Raw genomic sequence first — 25,268 nt, 5'->3', positions numbered from 1 at the left:
CACTTTTGTTTGTGCTAAGCATTAGATTATCATAGTAAATTAATAAGAGCTTTATTTTTTGGAAACATATTTATGAGATAAAAAGGACACGTTACAATGATGCAGGCTTTGGTTGTGGGTTAACAAACTCACACCGAAACTTGTCCACCTATGTGGGTGTGCAAAAAAAGCAGTCTGTGGACTGATGCGCTACATTGATGGACATTGGCTACTTGCGATGTCAACCAGTGGTTTGTGGAAGACTTCACCATTTTGTTTGTAACCATCTGTGTTTTGGGAGGACAGAGTCACAAATGTGACGTGGATCTGATTGGCGAGGACCCATGTTTGCTTTTTATATGGTAGTCTATAAAGTTGCTGCTTGATTTTAATTCATAAGAAACAAAAACATTTTATGAGTTACAGTGGTCCCTGTTATTGGAGTTACGTTCTAAAAATAACCCGCGATAGGTGAAATTTGTAGCCAGCTTTATTTTTTACAATTATTATAGATGTTTTAAGGCTGTAAAACCCCCCACTGCACACTTTATACACTTTTCTCAGACAGGCATGAATATTTTCATACTTTTCTCTCTTGTTTAAACACTCTCAAAGTTCAACCCTTCGTAGAAAAGTAAGTCCAGTATTATAGAATTAAACCAAAGATCAAACCCTGTTTTCAGGTCCAGAACATGCGAATAGAGCAACATTAATGAATCAATGGTACGGAAGTAGAGGAAGCAAGAAGAATGAGTTGAGTAAAGTTTGACTTATCCTTATGGTCCGAAAAATACAGTAACTTCTACCTTCCTTTAGCATATCCAGAAGTCCAACTTTTTTGTGCGATGGGTAGCATCTTCCTCTGCCTTTTGGGTGCCACCGGAAGTGCCTTTAACGGTGCAAAACGTTTCATCGACATTGTTGTGTTTGTTGAGGGGGGGGGGGGACTTACAAACATACAGTACAGCACTTCAGAGTCACACTGCTAGCGATCGAAGATTTATATAAATTTGACAAGCTGAACGCATTCTGTACCGTACAGGAGACACTGCATGGAGGAGATTGGACAATGGGCTACAGGCAATCAGGACGCAGAACACGATGCGCTGTGGAAAAAAAAAAAGAAATCAAGCAAAATTGCACAATAAAAATCAGCAAGGCGCGTTATCCGGTCGTTAAGTCTGACGTCACTAGCCGTGTCTGGACCTAAACTCCGCTGCACGTCCATATATCAAACGATCACTATGGCATTACTGAGAGTTGAAAAACTGTCTAAAGTCTTTCATCTTTAATAAAATGATCAGCGTTCTGCTCTACCAGGTGTAACAATTGAGTTTAACATCCAGGCATCCATGAAAACGGAATTTATGACATTTAACGGAGTTAGAAGTTAGCAGGGAGTTAGCTCGCTAGCTTCTATCTAAATACAATATAGCATGTCCTGACTGCGGGATTTTGGAAACAAATTAAAACGTACAGCTCTGTTATCACTTCCAGCATAAATGAAGACAGAAAACTAAACAGCAGTGACGTTTGTACAGTAGGGTTACTGAAGTTGGGCTAGCTGGAATATAATGATGTGCTACGTGACCGCTAGCGACACAGCTATGTTAGCATAATATAAACAAGCTAACTTTTTTTTTCCACTCGATAAAAGTTACCGTGAGTGTTCTCGGTGGTCAGGAACAAATGTAATCGCATGGCAGGATGCTGTAAAAGGACCAAACTTCAGCCAGGAGAACAACTGAGATAATCCATCCACAATACGAGGTTAGTCATTCATATACTGCTGCATGGGCTGGGCTGTAGTTACATCCTAAGGTTTTAAAAACTGAGCTTAAATAAATGATTAGTGGTAATAAAAGCCGAGGGAGGTCAACAGTGATCACTGACTGTTTTAGGAGCTTTTTGAGATCAAATAGAAGAAAATACATAACATTAAACATGTTAACAACACAAAAGCCATATTAAACGCAGACTACTTTAGGCCCGGAAGTAGGATTCGTGGCGTCATCACTGAACAACCGGATAGCGAGGGACCACTGTATGCAATTTTAAGTGCAAATTTCAGAATTCGTAAACTTATAGGAAAAGCAGACAAAAAACAAAAAGGTGTCCTGAAAGTACGTCAGTAGATTCTGGATTTGAGTAAAAGTGTTACAAAAACAACATCTCACCAAGTTCATAATAAGCAACTTACTGTTTATTTATTGATACTTTTAGGTGACAGGTGAGTTATTTCTGGAGACTCAAACAGTCACTAACCTTCATCAGAAGACTCCAGTGTGCAAAAGTGACAAAATGCAGTTTTTAAAGGGCCATTGTCTGAAGTCAGTTAGCTGTAAACAGCAAGTCATGGCTTCGTGTCGTACTACTTTAAACGAACACTTATCATTGGGGAAGAATCTTTCATTGGTTTAAACTAGAGTTTGCATCCATTGAACTGTATGTGTTCCTTATAACAATAATAATAATAATAATAATAATAATAATATCATCATACAGTATATACAGAATACAAGATAAATCAACTGCAGTTAATGTTTATACATGCTTATATATTCCTGAAAAACAAATAATGAAAGCTTTATACATACAGTAAGGCAGAGAATATATACAGAACTAACCTAAAGGAAGTAGTATCAAACATGTGTCAAATACTGCAACAAAACAAAGAATTTAAAACATTTTGTAATATATACAAAAATACTTAGCAAATGCCCCTAGGAATATCTTAATAGAAAAAATAATAGGAATCTTGTCAGGAGGACATCACATTATATTTGAAACATGCACTTGCCGCAGGGGGTTTTCACTCCAGCGGTGGGCCACATGTCTACGTGTTTTCTCGTTTTTGGGGTAAATGTAAATCACTGAGAAAAAAGCAGTTCGTGGTGCAGGGGTACTTGGTCTACTGTGCTCATTGGTCCTCAATGGGTGGCCTTCCTCGGCGGGAGACCAACAGTACAGTCCATTAATCTCGTTTCGACTTCACGCTTGCCTCTTGCCACGCTCGCTACACTTTGGACTCACTCTCTAAATTGGCAATGTCCCCGTTCCTCTCGGTCTTCTCACTCTTCCCCTGCTCGTCCAGGTTGGTTTTGGTCTCCTGACCCTCCTGTTCAGACTCTGGCAGCCCCTGCTGGCTCAGCTTGCTAGCCAGCGACCAAGTTAGGGGCAAGCGGGCGCGGTTGGCCATATCAGCGAGCTCTTTGGCACTGCAGGTGGGTGTGTCAGTTTCGTAGATGTCGTGGAAGCTGTTGTAGTCCACCTCGTAGAAGCCGTCCTCCAGTGTCAGGACGGGCGTGAAGCGGTAGCCCCACTTGATCTCACTGCTGACGTAGGAGCTCCTTGCCTGGCAGGTCATACCTGGAGAGACAAAACAAAGAAAACCATTAGAAACTGTGGGACTCGTGTAGTCTTAGCAATCTTTAGCCAAAATGGGAGTCCTAGTCTATTGCAGTAATTTATCTTTGGCTGTAAGGCTCCAAAGAGCAGCAACAGACACAGAAAATCTAGCATTAAACGCATTGGTGGAGGTGGGTTGCAAAGCAGCTTGCAGAGGCAGCATCAACTTTATGTACGCTAAAGCAGCTTAAATAGCACACCCCATCAGAGAACTGTCAGTACGAGGTATAGAGCGTATGGACTGGTGTCATTGTCCTTTTGTACGACCCAATTCCTGCCAATTTTTAGCTGTTGGACAGGTTGTTCTAGAATATTTATACAGACGCAGTGACCTTAATCATCCCTCCACCACCATGCTTCATATTTGGTTTGAGTGTTTGTGCTGACATGTGGTGTCATCTGTCCAAAGGGCTGTTCAGTTGCGGTTTTGCAAACCTAAGCTGTGCTGCCATGTTCTTTTAGAGAGAAGAGGGTTCCTCCTGGTAACCCATCCAAACCAGCTATTTGTTGTTCAGTTTTTCCCAATCGTACTGTCACGAACTTTAACACTGAACGTGCTGACTGAGACCTGTAGAGGCCAAGATGGAGCTCTTGGGGTTTTTGCAGTTTCTCTGAGCACTGCATCGTCTGACCTTGGGTGAATCTGCTGGTATGGTCACTCCTGAAAAGATCTGGATGTTTCACACCAGTAAACTGCCAGAACACTTGCTCTTATAGAGGTTAACCAAGTAGATTTATATATATATATGGTTTTTTTGTTGTTGTTTTGTTTTACAGTTTTACAAATTGGCACCATTTAGTTTGCTGTAACAGCAACTATCACAAATAACTGGATTATTTAGACAGATTTAAAAAATGTGACAGTTCTCAGGCAACGTCGGCAGCTATAAGGAGCATCTTTTTTCTATAAACAATCAGCAGATTTATGGCAGGTTATTTGCGATAAACAGCAGGAATAATGATATCCTCGGAAAGTGTAAATTACTCAGGGAAAAGGTGTGATTTTTTTCCCTTCCCTCCCTCTGTCCACTGTCATCACTCCCAGGGTCCCGTGGGGGTCTTCACAGCTCAGAAGCAATAGTAGATTTATCCTGAAGCCTCCCTGAGGCTCCTGTCATCACCCTGCGTCACCATCCCCATCTGCCAGATGCTGCTCACACATTTTATCTTCCACAAACAACCCATTTGCTTCCCTTTGAATTGCTGCGATCAAGTGCATTTTAAGTGCTATAATTCCCTCTGCATTACAACTACAGTAACTAACTTTCTGTTATTTTCAAAGCTCCTGTCCCTTTCACCTTACATTTGCACCTATCTTTGAAAAATCGAAGCAAGAAGTGACAGCATATTCCAGTTTCCCGCTTTGTTGGGCAGAAGAATGATTTCTGAAAAATGGGCATTGGTGGCATTTATTTTCTCCTGCTTGAGCTGTGCTAACGATGGTACTAGCAGGTAGAGTTGGATTTAAATGAGGCTTATCCCTCAACGTTCCCCTGGATGTACAGGCGTGTTGTTGTAATCTTTACAGCATCGTTACTGCAGGTGATTTAAACACACTTCCTCTATGGTTAGTTAACTGTAACCAGGAGTGGGTCCTAATCACTTTCCAGCAGCGTTTACTTGTGTTTTCATATTCATCAGTGAGCTCTTTGGCTCAGCTGTCTGCAGGAAACAGAGTCCTCAGTGAGCCTCCAGCAGCTGTTTCAAAACACGTCACGCAACGATTATGTAATTGGTTCTTTTTGTTTCATTGAGTCTGAGAGTGAGACAAATGATCGAATACCAGTTCAGAATTCAGGCATTTCAGCAACCATCTCATCTAACATGATGATGTGAAAATCGAGTGATTTTTGGGATGGTGACGCAAATCGTTGGTATCTCCCTCACGTCTCCTACTGCCCATCCAGATGTTTTGGTCATCCTGCTCTCGGCTGTGCAGCTGTGCTCTGCACAGGCCCTCATCTTTTTAAATCTAACTCTAACGCTTTACATCTGTCTTTATATACATCTCTGTTAGTGTTTCCTCATCCCGGGGGCCTTCTTTAAGATAGACGATGATGATGTGTGTCTGAATTGAAAACATAGCGTAATTAAAAAGAGCTACATCAATTGTGTTGACTGCTGCGGCATGACTGAAAGGAAAATTGGGACACATTTTAAAGTAGAGGTGGCACGATACCACTTTTTAATGTCCGATACCAATTCCGATATCATAAGTTTGGATATCTGCCGATACCGAGATGAATCCGATATTTTGTAATCAATAAAACTGTTTTTTTAAATAAATATCTTGCTGCATTTTGTAAAAGTTCATAATCAAGTTTTAAAAAACAAGAGACTGAAGCTATTCTGTCATACCTGTATGCAAAAAAAACACTGCACCCAAAACATTTTATAGTTCAGCAACACTGAACTATAAAATAATAACTTTAAACCTACACCATCCCCCCTATTCTGGTATTTTAAAGAGTACTTAGTGGAAATATTAAGCAACCTATCTAATAGGGTTGCCAACTCCCAGCAAAAATATTAGGGAACCACCCCCCGCCCTCCACCTCATGATGCTTAATCGATGTAATCAACTTTAATTTAATGCAAGTGTAAGACAAATGCACAGAAATCAATTCTTTTTCTACAATAATTAAATAGATTCAACATCTTTCTTCAACAGAATTGCAGACTGCACAGATGGTACCTTCCCAAAGGAAAAAGTACTATATCTTACTAGGGTATATATTAGACTTATTACTTACTATATACAATAATGGATTTCTATACATTTAATCAGATGACCACTTTTGTTGTAAGATTCAGATAATTATTTATTCAAAGTTTTTAAATGACATAACAAAGAAAAGTATTTCTTTGTGCCCCCCTTTCCCTGTTAATGCCCAACCTGGCCCCTCTGGCAAAACTTTGCTAGACCCGCCCCTGCACAGTTACCAGCCGTCAGCTACGTAAAAAAGGATCCTGGTGTTATTTGTCTCTCGGAAACAGTTCATAACTTTCCTTTAACTCACCCGTTCAGTAAGGACATCTCCTGGTTTCATCTTCATGTTTCACTCTCGCTACATATCCAAACGATATCATGACCAGCAGCTTTTACAGCTGTGGCTCCAGCAAACCTCAGCTTATACTAGAAAGTAATATTAAATACATTCTAACAACAGCTTATCACGCTTAAACGTGCTGGTGTTGTTTATCCGCTGGTTTCCTCTTTCTAGCGCAAAGTGGGCGATAAACAATCAAGACAGACGGGACTTGCGGCAGAAAAGCCGATCAGCTGATCATTGATCAGTTTCATGTTTGAAGTAATAACAGGAGAGGAAGGGGGAGTGAATGAGAGAAGTAGATGCAACTGCGCAGCAAAGACAGAATAACTCCAGCTTTGTGTCTATTTTTTAATTCTAGCTGAAGTACGGGACAAATCGCTTCCTTTTCACCTCAATATGGAACTCGATGGCCAGTCCAGCTGTGGCTTAATATATCAGTTGTTAAGCTTAACGTGGAAATACTATGCACACATTCAGGGATGAACTTACACACTTGCTTTATCACGTGACACATACTGCTCTGATATAATATGAGAAAAAACACTAATGCTGGACATATACAAAATTGTGTTGCACCTCCTGTTTGCATATGTGGTGTGATGAGGTTAATTAAACCTTAAACAATGTTGCAAAAACTAATTTTTGTGCACCACATAAAAGCAGACCACATGGAGACCAAAAGATGGCTAAATACCTCTGAAAAGCGATCTTGAAACCACTGACTATCCCCTGTCTACTCTTTAGCATTTTACTGGCTTTATAAAAGAGTTATCCGCATTAGTAAATGACGAGTGGCATGTGGAACAGGAAGTCTTGTCCCAGTTATCTCCTGCCACCCTAAAATTATCTGAGGCTGTCGTCAGGCTTACTGATGGGTTCCCAGATTGACCCTGTGGGAGACGTGTGCACCAACTTTCAGTGGAAATCCCTTCAAAATAAGATTCCTTACGGTTGTGCCAGAAGAAGAGTCAGTGAAACTTAAAAATGTTACAGTGACTTAAAAATGAATGTATTTCAAAGGACATTGTAGTGCATTAAAGCTGCAGAGTGCAAAGCAGTATTTGATTCCCCTCCAGTGTCTTAAGGTAAGATGTGGTTCATTGTAGGTCAGCAAGCTCTGACTACAGGTGAGCTTTTGTACTGAAGTCCACTGCCTTCTATGTATTACAAATCCAGCAACAATACAGTAAATCCAAATAAACTTGAAGAGATGTTTTTTTGATAACATTCTGAGATATATGAGAAGTTGTGGCCAGATACACTGGTGTTCTCTCAAGATGTGCCTTTAATGGCAGATCCAGCGTAATGGCAGCCAGTTCACTATTATCAGAAAAAAGCTGAAATTCTAACGGCAGATTTAAGTATTTTAACAATTATTATTCAAACATACATACTGAAATCCAGCACAGCTGGTGGCATTGGTCAGGCTGAGCACTGAAAACATGTTTGTAATCATTTTGTTAAAATTACAAAATTAACTGAGCACTACTCCAGAGATATGGTGAAGCAGTTCTCTGCAATAAATAAAGCATTAGAAAGTCATTGTGTGACATTAGATCCAATAAACAGCAATTACTGTACACCTTAACCTCTGAGATTTTGAATCTGATGACTCACCTGTGGCCTCCACCATCCCCTCGAGGATCACAACAATTTCCAGCTCCTCCTTGGACAGGTGGGCCTGTGAGATATCCCAGAAGGGGCTGTTTTGATTGATCTCATGGCAGATGATGAGTGGCGATACCAGGAAGAGCCTGTCATCTCCTGTGTTGTAACCCACGTTTATATCTGTCTGGTTCAAAGGGATGAACTCCCCCTCCTTGGTCTGCTTAGACTTGATAAGCTTGGCCCTGATTGAAGCCTCGACGATGTGCGAGTTTCGGAGGTCTCCAACTCTGAACATCAGGCACAGCCGACCATCTCTCATGGAGATGACCGCATTGGTGGAAAACACTAGTGTCTCAGCCCGTTTCTTGGGCTGTGAGATCTTAACAAACATGCAACCCACCATGAAGGCATTCACGATAGATCCCAGCACTGACTGAACTAAAAGCAGCACTATTCCCTCGGGGCATTTGTCCGTGATCACTCTGTATCCATAACCAATGGTGGTCTCTGTTTCAATGGAGAACAGAAACGCTGATACAAACCCGTTGAGGTTATTGACACACGGAGTCCACTGGTTGTCTGCTATATGGTCCAGATCACCCCGGAGGTAGGCAATAAGCCACCACATGAAGCCAAAGAAGAGCCATGTCACCGTGTACACCAACACAAAGATGAAGAGGTTAAACCTCCACTTGAGATCTACCAGTGTGGTAAAAATGTCTGTCAGATAGCGGTATGTCTCTCGGACGTTTCCGTGATGGACGTTGCACTTCCCATCTTTCTGGACATACCGCTGAATCTTTTTCACCCGGTCGATTTCTGCCAGGTGTTTAGGCAGGTCCTCTCTGGCCTGCTTTGGCAACTTGGGCTTTCTGATTATTGGGCTCTCCACATCCTGCTCCATGGGGTTTCTCGGTGGATTCAAGCCTGCAAGAGGAAGAACACAGCAGTGATCATGAGTTAGCAAGTGCAGGAACTCTAAGATGATGGTGACACATCTAGACGGTTGTTCAGGATCTAACTTATTAATATTTCAATACAATCAATACGATGGGTACCTCATTTGGCGTTATTTTACTTTAGATGCAGTGTGGTGTTTTAGAGAATAATATTTGACAGACAAGGAAGTATAAAAACAAATCCACATTTGGAGCGTAAAAGAGCATACCACCTTGGTGTTTTGTAACCACATGTGATAAGTGAACTGCAACTATGACTATCAAACCACATGCTCAGACTGGATGGTCTAGATGGTCTGGATGGCTAACAACTTGTCAATCACATGTCATTAGTCTACAGCTACATAAACTAAAATATATCAAATCAAATGTTTATTTTTTTCCAAACAATCATTAATTAAGGAAAATATGCTGGTTATAAACTGAATGCATTCCAATCAAGAAATTTATTTGACCAGGTTGCATTAACTTCAATGTTTCACAGTGTAAGTGTAACAAAATCACGCAGGAAATTTACATGTAAACAAATTACTTAAAGTCAGCATTTTGAGCATAAATAATTTGAGATGTATTTGTTTTTTCTTTTCAGAAAACACACATATAAAATAACAAATATTTTATAGTTGTTTACGTTTGTAATTGGAACTTAAATTTTAAATATATTAGATCTGTCTAATTACGGTGAAAACAAGATAATATGAGCCTGCACAAGTCATTTTTTCACACTGGGTTTTTCACCAATCAGCCATCTCCAGTTGTTCAACCCTTCCCCCCTTCAGTTTCCTGGAGCTGCTACGACTCGCCCAAAACAACATCATCACCATAACAAATTGTACTTGACGTGGAGCAGTGGTGGGCTATTTTCACGGAGATGTCTGAATTAGTTTGAAAGCATAAACAATCGAAGAATTATGGTAAAAAGAAGAAAGCTCCTCTGGCTTGGTTGGCACAGAGGGTTAATTATTTTTTTCATTTGGACATGAATTATCCACACTGTCAAGAGTGGGGCTTTTAATGAAAATGCCACCCGAATAATACGATTCAGAAGTAGCTTTGGAAAACACGTCACTCAGCTCAGATTCATTATGGAAAACAATTACAACTAAGCAATAGTATATTGTTATTCCCAATGTTAAATGGCTTTCACTGCTGTGCGTACATCAGTGCTGAATTCATACTTTGGTTAGATTAGCAATTTAAATTTAATTCCACGGCGCCATCTGCAATAACAATGAAACCATTTGTGTGTGGAAATTAGCGTTCCTGATCGTATTTCCGTTGACCTCTGCCCACAAAGAAACTAACAACAAATTAAATTAATGCAAATCGACATTTTTGTAATGCATATTTTCTTCCGTCTCACTTCCCAGACTACTACAGATTGTACTAAACAACACATTAATCAACACTTGTTCTTGAGCTGCTATGCTGCCCCGATTAAAACCCACAAACTGAATTTAAATGTACAGCTTCTGTCATAAATCTTACCCTTAAATGGACATCCCAACTGCATGTTTTCTTTATTGGCCTCTACTATAGTAGCTTTGCATGATTCATGGTTTAAAATAATCTTTATTTCTATTACTGGGCTTTGGGGCTTTAGCTCTTCTCCCTTTAATCACACGTTGCTCGCAAATAGAGGCAGCAAGTGCATTTGTGCATTGATGTGACCGTATTAGGGATATCCCCAGAAAACATCATATAGAGCCAATAGAAGAAAGCAGTCTGATGTCTGAGCTTGTCTCACAGTTTGTTGAATGCAAGACCCAAAGAGCAGGCAGAAGTAACAAAAATGCACCTTTTATTAGGTTAAGTCCACAAGGGAAATAAACAGAAAAATCCAGAGTAGGAAGGTAACACAGATGCTTTGATAAACACTGAAGTGAAGGACTGGACTATTTAACCACATGGTAATGATCAAAGTGGAGGGAGCTGGGGAAATGAGTCACAGGTGGAGACACTGAGGACACTCAATGTCCTCATTGTCAAATCAGTCACAAAACACCTGACAAAATGAAACAGGTAATAAGAAGAGAACTAAACTAAGGAAACTCACTGAACATGGGAAACTGTGGCAGGTATAATAATAAACCAAATACAAAGACCTAACTCAAATATCAGACTCCAAAACGCTAAACTAGAACTTACACACTACAGAGGACTAACAAAAAAAGACAAATGTCTCAGTCACACTACAGTGAAAATAGGACAGAGTCATCCTTCAGACTAAATCGGTGGTTGCACTGAATTTTTCACGCTCAGAGACAGACTGAAAGTAGCTATGGTGATCTAACTGGACACCCAAAGGTCAAGCGTGCACCAACGCTCAACCTCAACCTGTGCAATCACATTCAGGGTGATTGTGCACATCACTGAGTGGAAGACAACCTGTCTCTGAACAACTCGGGTTTGACTTCTGCTGACAGTAAAAAAGTTGCAAATAATTGTTGTTGAATTTATAAATGCAGACAGATTGCCAACACGAGGCCAGAGAGGTTCAGTAAGTAACAGCCATACTCGATGAGTCAGTAAACACTGAGGCTGTTCTATAAATTCTCAACTGCAACTCTACCAAATTAGATGCGGCAGAAATGAAACACAACAAAACGCTACATCCAGTTTAGTCACAGTAATACAAGGCAGGCTCTTTATCGAGCCTCTCAAAGATCACGTCGAAGTCTACAGGTTGTCCGCTCTTTACATTCTCTCAGTTGAAGCTGCTTTTGTGAAAAAGGAAAATGTCTGGAAGGAGTGCTTACAGATGCATTTACAAATTAAACCAACTTAGTGTGGACAGTGTGAGTGGCAGCTACACAAACAAGGCACGCATGCAAATAATATCATAAACAATAGACCTCCTACTCTGCCATTGTTTAAAGCCTAGTGCGCAGATTCACCACCGCTAATAAACAGGCTCAGCGTGAATCCGTGCAGCTTCGGGTGCAGCTGAGGGAAAACGTGTCACCGCCTACGCTGCCAACAGCAAACTACGCTTTGTCACAGTAACTCATCCAGTGCAGAGCAAGTGTGTAACACCGAATTCAGGTTGTAATTCAGCTCCGTGGGTGCTGAGGAGCTCCCCGGCAGCCACGAGGAAGCCATACTGCGAAGTGAGATTGAGAGCCATCACCCAAACTCACTTCGTATCCTGACAGCCCTTTTAAGACGGCACTTTTAGCTCAGGTTGGAGATTTAACTTAGTTTCCCAACAAAGCATTGTGTACAGTGGAGTATTCTGTGTGTGCTGTACTGTTGTGGCAAAGAGGCTTGGACAGGAAAACTCATGCATGTACAAAATACTCATACATAAGTTTTTAAGCAACACTTTTAAAGTTGGGCACTTGTTGGGATTTTTCAGTCATTGCAACAGGATAGTACAGAGAAGACAGGCATTAAATAGCCTCTGCATTAGTCTTATGGCAGTGGGTCACGTAGTCAACCCAGTGAGCTACACCAGAGACCATCCAGTCTCTTTTTTAACTAAAAGCTTGGAAAACTGTGTGTATGTGACATGAGAGTTGTCAAATGACATCAGAAAAACTGAAACACTCTTTTAAGAAAATGAGGAATTTGTGCAGCTGCTGCAATATTGCTATTATAAAATAGTTACACCATTTGGATCATGACATTTCCGGTTTTCAAGCGATGTAAAAATAAGGTGATGCTATTTAACCTCCGCTATTCATAGCTTTTTAGCCCTGCCACTTCTTCTTTTGTCTTCCACTTGTCCAGCTTCTTCAAAAGTTTTAAGAACAAACCGCACAGCATGCTGAGATATGCCACCGTTTGGAAATCATCTTCTTGGTGCAAAAATTGAATTTTATGTCTGTCAAACTGTTACTTTTCAGAGATTCAACTAAAGAAACACTAAGTAACAAAACACCTAAAGATACCATAAACTCAACACTGGTTCATCCCTTAAGTTAGTTGTCTTTTTTATGCTTGAATGATTCATAGGTCAGCATTAAATGGCTTACGAAACAATAACACAAAAAAATATTCTTCTGAGTGAAAAAGGAGCCAATGTCCAAAGACAAACGTTGGACCTTCAGGAAGCCTGGAGAAATAAGGAGTGGCTCAAGACTGAAGCATGAAGAATAGATTCAACAAAATCTAACTGAGACTTTGGAGTATATTTTAAAATAAAGCATCAATATGGAAATTCAGATAACATAGGGTCACATAGGGAGACCTCACAAGGTTAAATTAGAGCAGAAGAATTATCACTCGGTTCATGTCAGGACCTCTGAGGATTAGGAGAAAAAAGGGACAATTTGGAACCAGTTCTCAACTGAACTGGTTCTTTAATCCACACTGTGGTTGCACAAAATTAACTCGGGGAGTTATAAAGTTGGTCCTGCAAGGTTAAACTTCACATAAAAATAGAACTTTTAAAGACACAGAAATGAAAGAGTTGCTTTGTTATTTCATTTGCTCGCTCTGAAGGTGGAGTTTAGTTAGGAGGAGTGATTCTGTCAATGTTATTGAACTGCCCTCATCTAGCCTATAATTTAAGGCCCAATCATTTAATTATTTTACACTAGTTTGAAATTCTTTTCTGGTGGTTTATGGTAAATATTGTGATATAAAATCCATCCATCCAGTTTCAGGTCATGGGAGAGCTCGAGCTTATGCCAGGCAGGGCAGATCCTGGAAAGCTCGCCATCCTATCACAGGGCCCTTGAAATAGCCATGGCAATTAAAATTATATCATCCCAATTTTTTGTACTTCCTTGAGGCTGTGCATATTGTGTTTTTATAGATGTAAAACAAATTGTGTGAAAAAAGGTTGACTGCTTGGCCAGAGAGTGGTCTATAATACGATATCCAGGACAAATGTTGAAATCGGGCCTCATCATCATCCTTTCGGACAGAGCTGCAGATAAGAACCGACACTAATTGCATTTGGTAAAAAAAAAAAGAAAAGAAAAAGAAAATAGGAAAAAAATAACCTTGAGTCAGATTTAAGGAAGGCTGCACTCTGTAAACCCCTCAGCCTCTTAAACTTCCTGAACCTGACCTCTCCTCCTTAAAGGTCCCTGCTGCGCCGTCCTGTCCGTTTTTGTTCTGCGTGTGGTGCTGAAAACTGAACACAGCGGGGCTTGTTGTGTGATCCCTCTGATAAGTGTGTCACATTAGGAGTTTCTCCCCCCGACCTCCCACACCTCCCACCCCTCCGCCCGAGCCTGCGCCTCGGACTGTCCTGAGATCAGCATTGATTTCCTTTACTCCGCACATACGATCCTAAGCCACCACCATCAGCGTTCCTACCACTGGAACAAATGGCTGTGCTGAAGCCGTTCTGCTCTCCATTCACGGGGGAATATTATGAGCTTGAGCAGCACTGGTTTCCATGGCAACGCACAGCTCAGTCTACCAAAGTGCTCACAATATAGCAGGAATGTACTGGATGAGGCCACGGCGTTGGATAACATTTGTCTGTTTCATCTCGTTTCAGCGGGGCCCGAAGGAAGAACAATGTGCTGCATGTGCTTTGTGCACAGAGCTCCCATTCATGTGACATCTGTTTTTTTATTCTAATGCTGAATATCTGTGAATAAATATCTGATAACACCGGCTTATTAAGAGGATGTTTGGCACAGAAAACAATAAAACCCAAGATAATGAAATAAAAGTTTAGTGCTGCCAAGTCTCACGGGATGAATTTTATCTCATTTGTGTAATCAATAAGTAAATATTGATAACAAATTACAGCAGCTGTTATCACTATACTGCTACTCGGCCCCTCAGCTCAGTGGAGCTTTTCAGCATCTTTGAGCTTTTGGTTTCATAACCCACCACTTTACCACTTTTGATTCTCATGGCTCTTATAGTCTCCAAGTAGCTGCTGTAAATATCTCTAGACAAATGATGACTTAAATAGCTATTACATACATATTAAATATACATATTACATAATATACATATTAAAAACTGAGTGGTGATGGTGCAGGAAACTCTGACAAAGGAATGCTTTTTTGGTGAAGCTCACTGGTTCCAGAAAGGCTTTGTGGTTATTATCTGTATAACAGCTGAGAGAGAGAGAGAGAGCTGGCACACACGAAGCAATCTCTGTAAACAAATATCTGCTTATGAACATTCAGAATCTGTGATTACGGGAAGCGGTTTTTAGTAACAGAAACTTTCTGGTTCTCAGGCGTAGTGTCTGGATGCTGCTGACCAATCATGCTTGAGCGGGCTTTTGCAGCATGCAGGTAAACAGACGGCGTGGAGAACAAAAAAGGGGTTAAATTTTCCAAAAAGGAAAAAGCTGCTGCTTTTAGGGATCACCATAGCGGGTCATCGACCTCCATCTCACCCCAGCATCCTCCCCTGTCACACCAACCCTCTTCACTACAACCATTAACCTCCTCACAGGTTTTCCTCTTTTCCTTCTTTCTTCTTCAAGGCCTCCTCTGCACATATCCAAAACACCTCAGCCTCTCCTGTCTATTTTTTATATTCCTTCTGTCACAAATCACCCTGAGACTCATCTCCGCCTGCTCCACCCTGCCTGCACTCTCCTCATCTTTACCTATCTTGTACACCGTCCCTTGTTTTAAACCTTCACTACCTCTTCTCCTTGCAGCTTCCCTGTTACACCTGCCTGCCTCTCCTTCACACACGTGTGCTCTCTTGCTTCTACTTTCATCTCTCTTCACTACAGAGCATACCTCCACCTCTGCAGCCTTTCTTCCACCTGCTCCCTGCTCTCACTAGAGTATCATCTGCAAACATCATCCACCGTGACCTCATTGGTCATCCCGTCCATCAGGACTGCAAAGAAGAAGGAGATCTGACAGCAAATACATTTTCTACAGTTATTTATAAATGAATCAATGACTGGTGCATGAACCAATAAGCTGCTATGTAGATATTAAGACTGAAAGCCTCCAAATACTGTCTGTTGCCCCTAAAGGCTAAGTCAAGACAAGCTGATGGGCTCACAGCTGGAAAAGGAAGCAAACTACGTGCCAGAAACTGCAGTTCCTCAAGTGGCCACTTGAGTGTTCAGTGTGCTTCAAATATGTTCCCGTGTTAAAATGTTAAAACTTCACAACATTAAAAAGCATGTTTACAGCCTCTGTGGATAGTCCCATCCAACATAAATACACTGACGGGGGAACATTTATGTGTGCGTCCTCATCAGCCTGCAGATTTGAGCTGATTATTAATGAATTATTTGTGTTTTATTGAACTCTAGGATTTTAAGCTTCAAAGCAGGAAGTCTGTTCCTCTCGTCAGAGTTATTATAGCTTTGAATTTTCTAATTAGTTTTTATTTTTATTTAATTTTGACTTCTTGTTCTCAATTCATTTTAGTTTGGGTAAGTTTTTTTATTTTAAAATGTTTCGTTTTTATTAGTTTCAGTGTTAGTTTTAGTCCTTATTTTATTAATATCTAAAATATTATCTTCTATGTCATCAGTAATATTTAGGAAAATCAACACAGGTATTACACACGCAGTCTTGTAGACAAAGTCTCAGTAAACATGTAACAATTTTTACCAAACTGACACATACTTAACGTTTGTCAATATTTAATATTTCGTCTCTATTTTTATTTTATTTTACTTCATTTTCAGTTAGTGTTAGTTGTAATTTTTATTTTATTTTATTTATAATATACTAAATTAATAAATTTTTGGGGGGGAGGGGTTTAATTTAGTTTTAGTTAACTATAATAACATTACCCTTCGTATACACTGTGCCACCCCTCCCTCGAGGATAGTTCATCCAAATAAGGCTTCAGTCAATACAGACTGGTTGGTGACCCCCAGATGACCTCCGGTTGCCAGGAAAAATGTGTTCTTTGGTTGGTTGGAGACTGGTTACTGACATTTGCTACATGGCATCACTCACAAAGACTGTGCTACACCAAAGACCTCATCCTGATCGCTTTCATTACTGGCAGATTTCGGTCGTGGTCGCTGGTTTGGATGGTTTATGTCTCAGTTTTCACAGTCTCACCATCTCTTCATGAGTAGTTTGCAGACAATGCAAACTATGGGCAACCACTCACAAACTGGTTGGAGAACCCTTATTTTGAAGACTGCTGGTTTTACAGGTGGTTTCAAACTGGTCTCTGGGCCCCTGTCCTATTTGAACCTTAATATGGTGAACCTTTGGTTGTAGGCCATCTATCTGTACACCCACAGATTTTCAGTTAAACATTAGGCTACACGTGAAATTAACAAGCCCATCTATAAACCGTATATGGCCTCATGAGGGCTAAAGGTAGATAAAGATGACTTTTACAGGAAAGCATCCCCCAAAACAGCTCATCCCACCATATCCCGCTCATGAAGCTACAAACGGTGCTAAACTGAAACACTGGAGGATATTACACACAAGATGGTCCGTTTCACAGATGGTTACACAAGTGCAACGATGCTGAACATCGTTTGTTGGCCTGCAGCAGGATGCATGTAGACGTGCTGTGTAGGATGAACATCGACTGATGACATGCGTGAACACAACAGCAGCAGCAGACAATCGTGTTATTGGTGCTTCAGCTTCTTTCTGTGTCTTTGCCGTTTGGGGGTGATTGTTGACCAGGTAGCAACATCCAGATGTGGCTAAAATCCGGCAGAAGCCGCATGGGGACTCCAGCTATTTTTAGCCACACAAACAGCTGAGGACAGGCACTATAGACGTCACATGCAAATAATTTTCACATCCTAGCACAGATTTGATCTGGATCTAACCTTGTGTGTTTTAATTGAGCTGACTCTTTCACAGGAAATGTGTGGGCCTGGTCAGTAAGAATGTTCAGGTATATCAATTTAAGGTTATTCATCAAGTCTGCATTAATCACCAGAAGTCATTTGTAAAGGCTAATGGGTTTGTTCATTATTGATAAATTGACTTTTGTGAGGGCATCACCACGTGGGCTGAACTCTGGGTGTCAGTCACAGTTTTTTTAAGGATCTTTATTAATGGGTTATGAAATCCGCAAAGCCTTTAGTAATCTTAAAGTAAGCAAGTTTTGAAACACATTTTTAAAAATGTGTAAATGTCAAAAGCTCCCTCAGGCTTTGAAGCTCATCTGTGCAAATATTCATGTGCACATTTTGATCATCGTTGATATGCAGCCACCCAGAAGTCTAGGCTTGGTGTCTGTGTGTGTTTTTCTGGGTATTACGTCGCTTTGATGTTCAGTTTTAATAGTAGAGTGTGCGTAGTATTTTTTTTTCCGGCCCTCGGTTTTGATTTTATGTATTAATTTTGGGTTACACACCACACATGCATGTATTCATTAAAACCTGACATCCTTTAAAGATGGGCCAAAAAACACCTTTCATGTTTGAGCAAACGTGTTCATGCTCACATCATCTTTGTTCTCATAAAGAATGTAAGACTGGTTTTCTGCAGGGTTTCTGCACACAACAACAGAACTAGACTTTTTTTTTAGATTTTTAAAATGTTTCAAGCATTAATTTTTCACCTTTCTGAGCTATTTCGTTTCATCTATGTTGTTTTTTTTAATAGAAATTTCCAAATTGTTAGGGTTAACAAAACATATTTCAATTGCATTTTATGCTTTATTAATCAGTTTTACATTTGTTCAGCATCAAGCCATCCACGACTGTACAAGTTCCATGTTGGCAGCATGTTACCACAGTTCCCAGAAGGAAGCAGCCTTTTGGGAACTGTGGTAAGAAGGTATTAAGCAATCTGGCCATCGCTTAATATCTTCATTTAACCTGTGCAGCTTGAGAAAAGAATTTTAGTGCAAGAGTAATTCTTAAACCTGTATTTTACTGTTAAATCAACTTCTCTAAGTAATGACTTTTGTTAAAGTGCAATAATTTTAAAAACAGTAATCGCATTAAAATTGCTAACTGAGTTTCTAGAGGCAGGACACGACAGCTACTGGGCAACAAAAAGCTAAATTAGAGAGTTTTACTGTAAACAGCTTTTGTTATTGTCAGTATTTTCAGTGTTTCTCCATCAAAAATGAAAAAACAAAAAAAACAAAACACAGACACCCATCGTAAACTTTATGCCAGCAGCAAAATGCTTTCAGCCTCCGATGGCAGCAAAGCAGCAAAAATGTGAAGCTATGCTGAAAAACATTGATAATATAACATTATTACTTTATGAACCTCTAGTCATTTCTTCTTCTCTTCCTCTGTCAACCAGCTGAGGCAGTATGCTACGACTCTCTGAGCCTGGCTCTGCTGGAGGTCTCTTCTTGTTAAAGATGGAGTTCTTCCTCCCCACTCTCACAGCAGAGGTCATTGATCGCTGGGGTTCTCCCTCTAATATTATACAGGCTGTTGTTGTAAACAAAAAACAACTTATTACCTTCTTTAACATGTTACCTAAGGCCACTTATAACTGGGTTTATAGTGCAACCTTTCGATGCTTGTTCCACCTACACACTGCTGCAGACCTGCACTCTCCAACAGCAGCAGCTTCCTCCACCACAACAGCATCTTCTTCTATAGCACTTAGAAAAAAACTGCTCAGGAAAGATAAGCCAAGCTTATGGCCTGGTCTTCAAACTCCCGAATTCCTCCTCCAGGCCTCAGCGCAGGACATGAAATAGTCAGGAAAAAACAGTCATGGGCAGGAAGTATATGTCCATGTCTGCAGCATATGTTGTGTCCAGGCTCTTCAAAGGCAACGCATCACCCTAGCAACCAAGAAACAACTTGGCAACTATATTTTAACCCAAATTGCGACATATATAAGTAGCCAAGTAGCTTCTTATGATTGGAAATGCTTTTAAAAAAACACAACTGAAGTGAGGAAATCTAAATGACTTCCATCAGTTTCAGAATGTGGACTTTTTCACCCTTTAAAAGGAGAAAATACTGATTTTGAGCACATTGACAGAAAAGCAGCACACGTGCCAAGAGAAACTAAATAATAGAATAACAGTTGTGACTATTTTAGAAACTGCTGTGAGACTGAGGTGGATTCTAATATGATGTTACTTTGGATCAAGCTCTGAGGCCTCAGCCATCAGGACCCACAGGATCTGCTGCCAACGTCCTGATGCCAGCCACCACAGGACAGAGGGTCAGAGCTGCTTTGGCAGCAACAAGGGGAGAAGGGGTCTGCATGTTATTAGTCCGGTGGATTGGTCTACGCCACAAGAACAAGAATATTGTTACTAATGACCTGATTTCTGATATTTTGACATGTCTAGCCAGGGTGGTAGTCCAGGGAAGGAAAATGAGCCTCAAACAAAAAACATACATTTTATGCAGACAAATGCAAAGTGACTATCAACAGAACAGGATTGAGTTAATATCAACTGAGACACAGTATCAGCAGGAAAACAAGCACAGAGTGAATTCTGCTGAATCGTGTTACCAGCACAAAAACGGCGTTACTCCAGAGGAGGACCACAGAGTGGAGACTGGCAGGAGCCTCAGGTAACCGACTTAAATGAGCAACACAGAAGAAAATGTTTTTTTAAAGGAGGCTGGGATCCAATGTACTCACTGTCTATTGGATCAAACTATTTATACTATGCTATTTCATAAGGAAAAATCACTGCAGTTGGAAACTGTGAGTCAGATTTACACCTGAACAGATTTTAATGGCAAATATCTTCATAAAAAGAAAGAAAGAAGAAAGAAATCTTCATAAATTCTACATTTTAAGGCTTTAAAATGAAAGTGGTCAAGGAATTACCGGTTTCATTAACTGCTTGAGATTACAGCCGTCAGATTTATAGCCCTAAAGGACTTCAGTGGACACTAAATTCCCATTCACATTATATTTTATAACAGAAAAAGAAAACAGGCTGTAGAAGTTGCCAAATCATGTCTCTCTTCTTCTCTTTTACATTGTGCAGGGTACAATCCAATAACTAAAGTGCCGACTGCCCTAAAAAGCTTTATTATGTGGTGTCGCCTAATGGTTTTTGTCCGTTGTGGTTGTGTTGCTGCATATTTGTTTGCTGCTTGTGCAGAATTATTAATGTTTCTCGGACCACCCGATTAAATGACTTATAAATAATTAATTACACCACTCCATTTGAGTTAATTATACCCCGGCAGAGCCTGCTTTTCACTGCATTTCTTTTGCATTTCAGCGCCTTTCTGGAAAAACCTCCAGCACATCCCAGTTTGCCCAGTTTATAACCCCTACAGCACATTTCTAAAGCACGACTGAAATGAAATGAACCATTTCTGGACTTCGTGCTTGCTTTTGCACCATCTCAGATTTATAAATGTTTCTGGACACACATCTTAACCTGGCTGCCTTATGAAATTAAGTTAATGAATGAATGAATGAATGAATGAATGAATGAATGAATGAATGAATGAATGAATGAATTAGAAGGGGCTGTGTCACGACCTGAGGTTATTCAAGTGTGAGGAGCTGTTAGTTTATAATTTATTTTTATCATCATTACAGTTCATTTCAGTTTTATATGCGAGTATAATTTCTGTTTAGGGGAAGTTTCAACCTTTATTTAAAAACTTTTATATGTATTAAAGAGTGGGCTGGTTAAGGGGAGGGGGAGGTTTAGCTTCACCTGTAATCCAGGGAAAAGTGAAGTGAATATAACAGCAGGGGTTTTTATTACGATTTCGAGAGCAAACCAAGCAGGAGACATTTCCCCCGCTGTCACGGGTGTGGGGGTGTGTAGGTGATCGCGATTATAACAGCAATAATAATGATAATAATGATGATGACGATGGCCTCCTGTCGTTGCTTCATTTGCTGCCTTTATGTGCTGCAGTGTGGCTCGTTTATTAGCCTTATCTGTGTCCTGTGGTGACGTGAGGCCTACAGGCGCTCACAGCCTGCAACATTTTCTTCAACACCTTCCAGTTTCTTCCATCCGAGCGGCTGCTTTCCTCTCCTTATCATGTCAGCGCACAAAACAGCCGCCGGGAGCTTCCTCAGTCAGCTTCCACCATCTGAGATGCGCCTTTCCCCCTTATCTCTCTCTCCCTCTGTGTGTCTGTCTTTCTCTTATGCTGATTATTATTGTCTTAATTAATCTCTGATATGCACTGTTATGTAACTATCCACCCCCACTGCCCTCCTCCCCCCCCTTCCATATAAAACACATGATTACATTTAACAAGCCGATCATCAGCATCGCCGCAAGGAGCCGCGCAGGAAGGAGAGGCTCTTACCTTGTGCAGCAGATCAGCGATCACTCCCCGGCTCATTTTAAGCCGTTTCGTTCCCATGAAAAATCTCCGCTGAGGCTGCTGGTCTCTGATTACCGGGACGCTGTTGCGAAGACCGAGTGAAGAGGAGCCACTAATTCCCCCTTTCCTCCATCCCCTATCCGTTTAAAAACCATCGGCCGTCAGCCTCCACCCCTCTCAGCTGGGAGAGAGACATAGGTGGGCAGTGAGGGAGAGAGAGGGAGAGAGCGAGAGAGGAAGAGGAAGGTTGAGCAAAAAGAGAGAAAGAGTAAGCAGAGAGAGAGGGAGGAGAAGGAGGGGGACTGGAAATATGGGAGGTGATACAACACAGTGCGGATACACAGTGCATGGAAACATCAGGAGAAATAAGCAATATATCAGTAAAACAATGCAAAGTAAATGCAGAAGCCTTTCTGACATCATTGTTAGACTCGTGAACGAGGTCGCTTTAAATTTCTCAGCAGTTCGTTTGCCAATAATTCAATAAACTTGAAAAAATAAAAGAGGCATCATTACAGGAGCTGCAGTATTTTGGTCAAATAAAAAGGACGTCATTATAGGACATAAGCTATACCATACATACACTTGACCACTTTATTAGCTGGACCTTGCTGGTACCGGGTTGGATTCCCTTTTGTCTCCAGAATTGCTTAAATTCTTCTCAGCTTACATTCAACGAGACGCTGGAAGAAGAGAGATTTTGGTCCATGTTGACATGATAGCATCACGCAGTTACTGCACAACAATGATATCAATCTTATGTTCCACCACATCCCAAAGACGGTCTATTGGATTGAGACCTGATGACTGTGGAGGTCGTTTGAGTGCAGCGAATTCACTGTCATGTTGAAGGAACCAGTTTAAGGTGACATGGCACGTTATCCTGCTGAAAGCAGCAATCAGAAGATGCTACACTGAAGCCACAAAGGGATGAACAGGGTCAGCAACAATATTTAGGTGGGGCAAGGAGCGCCAGTAAAATATCCCAACACCATTATATCGCCAACAGCCTGAAACACTGATACAAGGCCAGATGGATCCATGTTCTCATGTTGGTTATGCCAATTCTGGCATTACATACTAGCTGCTTACATAGATACTTACCCTACATGTGAATATCACAGCAGAAATCAAGACTCATCAGACCAGGCAACTTTTTTCCAGTCTTCTATCGTCGAATGCTGGAAACCCGTGTGAATTGCTGGGCTATATCATAAATAAATGCTCAGTTTGAGGCAACAAGGACTAACAATCCTCTATATATTAAATGAACATATAGTAAGAGGAAAAATGTAAATATATTTTGCTAGCATGTTGATTTTGTTATTTTTACACTCAGGATGTATGCCTCGGTGCTCTCCATGGTGCTGAACCTGGATCCTCCGGGTCTCCACTCGCATTGCTGGAAAAATCCAGGCAATAACTCACCATTGCTGGCAGGATTGAGCTGACTTGCTGAAGTAGCATCCAGTAGTTTAAGGTGCTTGCCCTCATTCCACTCATCCTGGACATCAATATCGTGGTAATTTTGGGCTGTTAATGATTTCTGCAGCATAAAAAGGATTTGTTTGACATCACTGGACTGACAAATACTCAGATTAATGAGAAAGTCCAAGGAACTCTGAAGATCTAAGAAGCATAATTGAAGTTATAATTATATAAATTTACCTGTATATACCTATATATTTGACATGTCACCATATTGCCAAGGTCTGGAAAAAGACCAAAACTGTCACTGTCCACTGTGATGGACTGAGAGGCCAAGCCAAATGCCTTCTGCAGAAAAGTTTTATGGTCAGATGAGACAAAGACTGAGCTATTTGGTCACAGTGACAAGAGGTATGTTTGGAGGAGAGGTGAGGCTTTCAAACATAAGAACACTGTACAAACTGTCAAGCATGGTGGTGTAAACTTCTGAACACAGCTGTGTAAGAACATTAAAAATGTTATTCGCTCTTTTATAAATACAATATTTTATTTAACTTTATTCCTACAAATCTTCACCACAGAATGGTCAATAAAACAGGAACAAAGTTGTGGATGCACTTAACAGTTTTAATTTTACCATAAATAATAAAAATGACACATTAGTCTTTCACAATACAAACAAACTGAAGTCGACAATATATAACCAGAGCTTCCTGGAAGCTAACAGAAACAGATAAGAAACCAAATAAAACACTATAAACAAACACAATGTTGTAAAAACAAAGTTACAAGTAGTGCTCCAGGAAATAATGTAGCATCGCTCCTGCATAATCAATAAAATAAGCATGTTTGCATTTCTTAGTAAGGATAACTGAAGTGAGGCGACACTGAGGTGAAACTTGGAGATGTCAAACTTTCAAGGTGCTCTGACTTTATAAAGTACAGCAGTGTTAAAAGAGGTGGAAAAATAACAACTGAGGTTGTTAACAAATATTTCTGAATTCTAGACAGCTTCACATCTGCTGCATTAACTACAAATATTCATTAGTGTGCAATAAAACAAACTCCTTCAACCCACACTGTGAATGGCAATATGGATACAGCCCCAGCTTCCTTATAGCTTTAAAAACTTGCAGCTTAATGAAAATATACTCTGTCTAGATTACACCTGAAGCAAGTTAGTCTTAAAATATACACATCTGACTTCAGTTTAATCACAATATACAATATCCACTATAAGGGCATGTGTTCAAATGATGGCTCTGGAAATGTGGTGGGTCATGAACCCTGACACAGGTCAGACCAAAGCTACAGTCAGACTGATAAATCAGGAAATGAATTAATGCATAAACATACATAATGGTACGGTTAGAGCTGGCCTTTAAAGTCGATCTGTGGTTACATCACAGACGTCTTACTGACTTCTTACAGCTTGTCTGCTTAACCACAGCACTGCTGGTGGCTCGGACACAAAGTCATCATAGATATACACCAACAACCTTCAAACTTAAATCACACACTTAGAGTCGAGATTATCAGATTTTAAATGGGGCTGATTTTCTATAAAACCATGGCATTCCTGACCTTCTTTAACTCCTCTGTACATGGTGGATAAAGTCAGCTAATGATTCAAGAAATCTCTGCATGTCCTCAACTGTTTTTAAACTTGGCGGGTAAATTTCTGTGGACCTGAGTAAGTACAGT

At 40.5% G+C, this 25,268-nt stretch overlaps 1 protein-coding gene across 1 annotated transcript; it reads right to left on the bottom strand.

Moving 5' to 3' along the window:
* Positions 1-2,208: 2,208 nt before the first annotated feature.
* Positions 2,209-23,705, bottom strand: kcnj6 (potassium inwardly rectifying channel subfamily J member 6). The gene is made up of 4 exons (XM_080867861.1): positions 23,565-23,705; positions 22,119-22,819; positions 8,058-8,975; positions 2,209-3,348 (listed from the first exon to the last, which is right to left on the bottom strand). The coding sequence occupies exons 3-4, from the start codon at positions 8,950-8,952 to the stop codon at positions 2,996-2,998; spliced, it is 1,248 nt and encodes a 415-aa protein (XP_080723987.1). The 5' UTR covers positions 8,953-8,975; positions 22,119-22,819; positions 23,565-23,705; the 3' UTR covers positions 2,209-2,995.
* Positions 23,706-25,268: the final 1,563 nt, after the last annotated feature.

Source organism: Rhamphochromis sp. 'chilingali' (assembly GCF_963969265.1).
Source record: "Rhamphochromis sp. 'chilingali' genome assembly, chromosome: 19".
NCBI classification, from domain to species: Eukaryota; Metazoa; Chordata; class Actinopteri; order Cichliformes; family Cichlidae; genus Rhamphochromis; species Rhamphochromis sp. 'chilingali'.
Note: the sequence above shows the minus strand (reverse complement) of the source record. Positions and strands in the feature narration are given on the sequence as shown.

Bases quoted from the DNA above. Each gene is read 5' to 3' on its own strand.
- kcnj6 (XM_080867861.1), bottom strand. From the start codon at position 8,952: ATGGAGCAGGATGTGGAGAGCCCAATAATCAGAAAGCCCAAGTTGCCA. The intron at 3,349-8,057 runs GTGAGTCATCAG...TTGTCTCTCCAG, and splicing joins GGGGATGGTGGAGGCCACAG to GTATGACCTGCCAGGCAAGG.